General features: G+C 38.7%; 1 protein-coding gene across 1 annotated transcript; it reads right to left on the minus strand.

The window, feature by feature from the left end:
- Positions 1-2,011: 2,011 nt before the first annotated feature.
- LOC127181566 (4-galactosyl-N-acetylglucosaminide 3-alpha-L-fucosyltransferase 9-like) lies at positions 2,012-3,224 on the minus strand. The gene has a single exon (XM_051136337.1). It carries the CDS (start codon positions 3,222-3,224, stop codon positions 2,061-2,063), a length of 1,164 nt encoding a protein of 387 aa, XP_050992294.1. The 3' UTR covers positions 2,012-2,060.
- Between the last annotated feature and the right edge of the window lie 4,299 nt (positions 3,225-7,523).

Below are 7,523 nucleotides of genomic sequence, written 5' to 3' on the forward strand. Positions count from 1 at the left end.
TTGTATAATTTTTTTTAGAAGTGCAACTTAAAAAAAGTCTTTTGATATGTGAAGTATTTCATTTAATTTATTTTATTCTCACTTTTAATGTTTATTAATTTGTATACATTTTGAAATTGTTTTAACCATGAAAATAGACACAAATTATATATATAATTTTTAATTTTATGGTATGTAAAATAAAAGATCTTGTCTGCTCTTAAACTCATTTTAAATATGTAAACCTAGTTTCATTCATTTTAACCTGTTCTTGGTATGAGAAAATTTTAATCTGTACATTTTTGTAAATCAATTTCTGATTATAATATCTAAACATTGTTATTTTTAATGTATGTAATGATCTTCATATCTTCATATTTAAATTACTTATTCTGTTTATTTATCCTTAATCTCACTTTAAACATGTTAAACATTTCTTTTTAGATATATTTTGTCTTTATTTTATTTTAGCTGTAAATTATTTATCCTGTTTGTCTATACTTTGTTTGTATGCATGTGTGTGTGTATCTTATCCTCTTTCTGCAATGAAAATAGACCTTACTTTGTTTTTTGTTTACCTTATATTTGATTTGTCATCTTATTTTATCTTCCAATATGTAAATAATCTGATTTCTGATATCTGATGTGTCTATTCTTATTATTCCTTTAAATGTTTATTAATTTGTTTATACACCGATTTTTGTATTTATTTTACCCTGTACTTGTCATGAAAATAGGCCATTTCATAATTTTCTAGTCTGTTCAACAAAATGTTGTGATCGATAGTGTCAAACGCAGCGCTAAGATCCAGTAGCACTAATAGAGAGATACAGCCACGATCGGATGATAAGAGCAGGTCATTTATAACATGTCATTTTAAACTTAATACATAGAACTGCACACTACAGTCATAGCACCAATATTAAGCTTAAAACAAACAACACACCAACAAGAGCAACACTCTGGGACTGGCAACGTCTCAACACACTCATGCTCTTGGGAGAAGAACCCTCTCACTGGCTCACTCTCTTGATCTTCTTAAATACTGGTTCCTCTTGATATTGATGAGGAGCAGCTGGTAGGTCCAATCACCTAGATTAGGACAGGGAGGAGCACAGGAAATAGGACAAGACATACAACAAAAACTACAACTCCCAGAAGGCCATTGGCGCCCCACTGGCAGCACATCATGATTGACATACACGATAGTAAAACACAAATTTATACGTCCTGGGACGTAACACAAGATTATACAATTCTTCCTCTCCTGTAGCAGAGAATGAGTGGAATTTTTCTGATGCGATACTATAAATTTTATTGAAAATTTTATCTCTAATAGTATCGATCTTGGATGTAAAGAAGTTCATAAAGTCATTACTGATGTGCTGCTGGGAAATGTCAACGCCTGTTGATGCTTTATTTTTTGTTACTTTAGCCACTGTACTGAATAAATACCTGGGGTTGTGTTTGTTTTCTTCTAAAAGAGATGAATAATAATTAGATCTAGCAGTTTTAAAGCCTACTGTAGAAGGAAGTACTTTCCCTCCATGCAATACGAAATACCTCTAGTTTTGTTTTCTTCCAGCTATGCTTCATTTTCTGGACGTGTCAGACGGTTTTCCTTCATCTTCTTTAAGCATAAAGGAGCAACCATGTCTAAAGTGCTAGAAAAGACACTTAGCCCTACAAGAGGAACTTCTGTTTAAAAATGGATTAAATGTTTAACATCATTAAATGCAGTTATCACAAATTCATTCAGCCATTTTAATAACTAGAATAAGAGCACCAGTAATACATGCTTATGTTGAATTGACAAATTGTGATTTGAAGAAGAGAATATCTTGTAAATTCAGTTTCTGTTATAGGGCTATGATATTAATGTTTGTGTTGCTAAACAATGCTTGTCAAGAGATCAGTAACATATTGCCAGAATGAGAACTAAGTCTCAATGCATCATGTACCCTTGATGTTTTTGCCAAACTTTGTTAAATTAATTTTTTTAAAGTGCATCCTTTCACAGTTTCATCCTTGACAAAAAAAAAGTGGCATCTGCCATGACTGAAGTCTGTGGTTAACATCCTTCAACCCCAGTACCAGCTGTTGAGATCATTATCTACTCTATAGTTCTTGTTTCTTCGGATATGATCGCAAGCCCAACAAGCGTGCTCAAGACCAAAGGAGGTTGTACTTGAAACAAAATGTTCTCTCCAGGTGAAGTACTGCCTGTACAAACTCTCATTTTGGTCCAGAAGCTTAAGATGTTCAGCTAGTTCTTTAGGGGAGGAGAAGTCGTCCACATGGATGAAGGCATTGCCTGGAATTAATTCCTCATAGTTTTTCCTTGGTGGACCGAGAACCACAGGAACAGTGCCGAGTTTCAGAGGGTTGTAGAGTTTTTCTGTGATGTAATCTTTATGAATGGAGTTCTCAAAGGACAGGTAGAATTTACAGCTGGACACCAAATCTGAATAGTTTTCATTGCTAACGGGCCTTCTGAAGCTGTGTCCGTAGGTTTCTATACTGATATGTTGCTTTAAATTTTTATAGTATTGTGAACGCTTGTGTTTTGAGTTCCAGTTGCTCACAATCCAGCACACAAGTTTATTTTTATATGGGATTTTAAAAGTTGTGCTCCCACCAGTTTTCTCTGAGATTCGCCCATAAGGTACCATGATGTCAGAGTCTTGTCTGTAAGTTGTGGTCAGATTGAACAGACTGTTTAGAGTTGAACGCGGTGGTGAGTTACTGGGAGACTCCATGTTCATCCAGATCCATTTCTGGAACGGAGGTCGCTGCAGTGTCGGCATGTCGTCCTCACGGATGTCTCTGTGATGAAACAAAACGCCATGCGCGCTTTTAAACTGATCCCTGTTGTCTGTCAAGCGGCAGCCGTGGATGTTGAACTGTGAACTGCAGATTCCTAAATCAAACTTGGCCCCGAAAGGCCACATCCAGATCAGGAGGATGGTGTCTGGATCAGTCTGTGTCACTGGTTCTGTTTGTGTTAACAGGTTTCTGATAGAGGTGAAGTTCACGACACAGGTGTGGTTGACCATTTCCATTTGATTTGGCATCTTAAGAGCGTTGATGCAGATGTCGCTGCAAGAATTAGATCTGCAAATGGTGGGCCATTTTAGCCAGTTTACGGTCGGCTGGTAGTACGTGTAGAATATTGCTGAGAAACATATCAACAAAGCCACTGTGATGAGGAGGTTCTGACAGACTCTGGAACTCTGGAGCTCCATCTTTGACCTTTAATAGAGAGAGCATGATTATGTGCTGGGCACGTATTCACAAAAAAGTTCTCCTAAATAGCAGCCGAGAGCTTACTCTTAAAACAGGGTGGAAACACTGTTGTTTCAGAACCAGCTAATTAGAATCTGAAGGAGCACTTGATAATTACAGACAGGTGTGTTTGATTAGGGTTGGAACTAAACTCTGCAGGAAGGTTGATCTCCAGGAACAGGGTTAGGCACCCCTGCTCTAGGTGGTTGTTAGGGAGGTTGCTAGGGTATTCTGGGTGGTTGAAAGGGTGTTGCTATACGGTTGCTAAGGTACTCAGGGTGGTTGCTAAGGTGTTGCTATGCAGTTGCTAAGGCACTCTAGGTGGTTGCTAGGGTACTCTGGGTGGTTGCAAGGGGCTTGCTATGTGGTTTGGTTAGCATTCCGTTTGCCGGTTAGCCTGCCATTTGCGTTCCCACTCACGTCTCTATTCACATCTACTACCGCTTTCCTTTCTTCCCTCGCTCTCGTTGATCGCTCGTTTTTATTCTACAACCGCGAGTGCAGCATGTTTGTAGTGTGTTAGCCGGTTAGCTTGCCATTCACTTTTAATTTTTCTTTACGCCTTTTTCTACACAAGTTCATCAGACAACAGTGGTGAGTTGAAATCATTCTACATCTACGGTGAGTAATGGCTTCTTCTCCTTTCCTGGTAACCTGCATCACCTGTCATATGTATAGTTTATCAATCTCTGTCGGCAGTGAGGGATTCACATGTGATAAATGCAGGGAAATAGTTAGGCTGACAGAGAAGATTTCAGAACTAGAGACACGCATCCAAACTTTAATCGAGGATAGTAAGAATGTGAGGGCATTAGATACGGTAGCAGGGGCAGACCTGACCTGTTGAAAAGAGATGGTCTTCATCCCTCCAGGGGTGGTGCTGCTCTTCTCTCTAGTAATATGGCATATAGTCTTAGAGTTTGCACTTGACTAACTGGGGCCCAGGTCAGGAAGCAGACAGACTGGCTAATCCGACCGTCTGCTAGCCGCCTCACGTCACCAGAATCAGTTAATTCTCAGCACATAGAGACCCTTTCACCTAGATATCATGCTATAGAGACTGTGTCTGTTCCCCGAGCTAGACAATACAAAAGACGTCCAAACCAATTTAAGAGTAACAGTCTAATCAACGTTCAACAAATAAAAAACTTACATAATACAGAGAAACAAATGATAAAACTTGGCCTTTTGAATATCAGGTCCCTCTCTACAAAAGCGCTTTTTGTAAATGATATGATCATTGATCATAACCTAGATGTGCTATGTTTGACAGAAACCTGGCTAAAACCAGATGATTACATTATCTTAAACGAGTCTACTCCTCATGATTACTGTTATAAACATGAGCCACATCTAAAAGGTAAAGGGGGAGGTGTTTCTACAATTTATAGCAATATTTTTAGTGTTTCACAGAGAGCGGATTTCAAGTATAACTCATTTGAAGTAATGGTGCTTCATATAACATTATCCAGAGAAACAAGTGTTAATGATAAATCCCCTATGACGTTTGTACTTGCTACTGTATACAGGCCACCAGGGCACCATACAGATTTTCTTCAAGAATTTGCTGATTTTATATCTGAGCTGGTGTTGGCTACAGATAAGGTCTTAATAGTACGTGACTTTAACATCCATGTTGATATTGAAAATGATGCGCTGGCAGCTGCATTTACAGACATTCTAAATTCTATTGGAGTTAGACAACACGTGTCAGGTCCCACTCATTGTCGAAATCATACTCTAGACTTAATACTGTCACATGGAATTGATGTCAATGGCGTTGAGATTCCGCAGCAAAGTGATGATATCTCTGATCATTATCTAGTCTCGTGTATACTCCAGATGACTAAAACTGTAAATTCAACTCCTTATTACAAGTATGGTAGAACCATCACTTCTACTACAAAAGATTGCTTTCTAAGTAATCTTCCTGACTTATCTGAATTCCTCAGCATGTCCAATAGATCAGAAAAACTTGATGATGTAACAGAAACTATTGACTCTCTCTTTTCCAGGACTCTAGATACGGTCGCTCCTCTGCGCCTAAGGAAGATTAAGGAAAATAGTCCGACCCCGTGGTATAACGAGCACACTCGTGCCCTAAAGAGAGCAGCCCGGAAAATGGAGCGCAGCTGGAGGAAAACAAAATTAGAGGTTTTTCGTACTGCTTGGCGGGAATGTACCCTATCGTACAGAAAAGCGTTAAAATCAGCCAGATCTGACTACTTTTCAACTCTTTTAGAAGAAAACAAACATAACCCTAGGTATTTATTCAATACAGTGGCTAAGTTAACAAAAAATAAAGAACCAACAGGCACTGACTATGCCCATCAGCATAGCAGTAATGACTTTATGAACTACTTTACTTCTAAGATCGATACAATTAGAGACAAAATTGTCACTATGCAGCCGTCAATTACAGTGTCGCATCAGATAGTGCGCTATAGATCTCCTGGGGAACAATTCAACTCATTCTCTACTATAGGTCAGGAAGAATTGTATAAACTTGTTAAATCATCTAAACCAACAACTTGTATGCTAGACCCTATTCCATCTAGGCTACTAAAAGAGATGCTTCCAGATCTCATAGATCCTCTGCTAAATATTATTAATTCATCACTGTCATTAGGATATGTCCCCAAAACCTTCAAACTGGCTGCTATTAAGCCTCTAATTAAAAAACCACAACTTGACCCCAACGAATTAACTAATTACAGACCTATCTCGAATCTCCCATTTCTGTCAAAGATATTAGAAAAGGTTGTATCCTCACAGTTATCTTCCTTCCTACAGAAATATGATATCTGTGAGGATTTTCAGTCAGGTTTTAGACCGTACCATAGTACTGAGACTGCTCTTATTAGAGTTACAAATGATCTACTCTTGTCATCCGATCGTGGTTGTATCTCTCTGTTAGTGCTACTGGATCTTAGTGCTGCGTTTGATACTGTTGACCACAACATTCTCTTGAATAGACTTGAGAATTATGTTGGCATTAGTGGTAGTGCATTGGCATGGTTCAAATCGTATCTATCTGACCGCCATCAATTCGTGGCAGTAAATGATGAGGTATCATATCGATCTCAAGTGCAGTATGGAGTACCACAAGGCTCAGTACTAGGGCCGTTACTCTTTACGCTTTACATGTTACCCTTGGGTGATATCATCAGGAAATATGGTGTTAGCTTTCACTGCTATGCTGATGATACCCAGCTCTATATTTCTTCGCGGCCTGGCGAAACGTACCAATTTGAAAAACTAATGGATTGTGTAGTTGAGTTAAAAATTGGATGACAAGTAATTTCTTACTGCTAAATTCTGAAAAAACAGAGGTGTTAGTTATTGGGCCTAAAACCTCAGCGTGTAATAACCTAAAACACTGTCTAATACTTGATGGCTGTTCTGTCAATTCTTCGTCATTAGTTAGGAACCTAGGTGTGCTATTTGATGGTAATCTTTCCTTTGAAAACCACATCTCTAGTATTTGCAAAACTGCATTTTTCCATCTCAAAAATATATCTAAACTACGACCTATGCTCTCAATGTCAAATGCTGAAACATTAATTCATGCGTATGACCTCACGGTTAGATTATTGTAATGCTTTATTGGGTGGTTGTTCTGCTTGCTTAATAAACAAACTCCAGCTGGTCCAAAATGCAGCAGCTAGAGTTCTTACTAGAACCAAAAAGTATGATCATATTAGCCCGGTTCTGTCTACACTGCACTGGCTCCCTATTAAACATCGTATAGATTTTAAAATCTTGCTTATTACTTATAAAGCCCTGAATGGTTTAGCTCCCCAGTACCTGAGTGAGCTCTTATCGCATTATAGTCCCTCACGTCCGCTGCGTTCTCAAAACTCTGGCAATTTGATAATACCGAGAATATCAAAATCAACCGCGGGCGGCAGATCTTTTTCTTATTTAGCACCCAAACTCTGGAACAATCTACCCTACAATGTTCGGGACGCAGACACACTCTGTCAGTTTAAATCTAGATTAAAGACCCATCTCTTTAACCTTGCTTACACATAACAAATCCACATTCTTATAATTCAAATCCGTTAAAGGATTGTTAGGCTGCACTAATTAGGTCAACCGGAACCGGGAACACTTCCCATAACACCCGATGTACTCTGTGCATCGTCAGAAGAATGGCATCTACGCTAATATTAGTCTGTTTCTCTCTTATTCCGAGGTCACATTAACCACCAGATCCAGTCCGTATCCAGATCAGATGGTCACTGCAGTCCCCCGGA

Source organism: Labeo rohita, chromosome 19, assembly GCF_022985175.1.
Source record: "Labeo rohita strain BAU-BD-2019 chromosome 19, IGBB_LRoh.1.0, whole genome shotgun sequence".
Lineage (NCBI taxonomy): Eukaryota > Metazoa > Chordata > Actinopteri > Cypriniformes > Cyprinidae > Labeo > Labeo rohita.

Excerpts from the sequence above, each read along its gene's own strand:
- LOC127181566 (XM_051136337.1), bottom strand. The coding sequence starts at position 3,224 with ATGGAGCTCCAGAGTTCCAGAGTCTGTCAGAACCTCCTCATCACAGTG.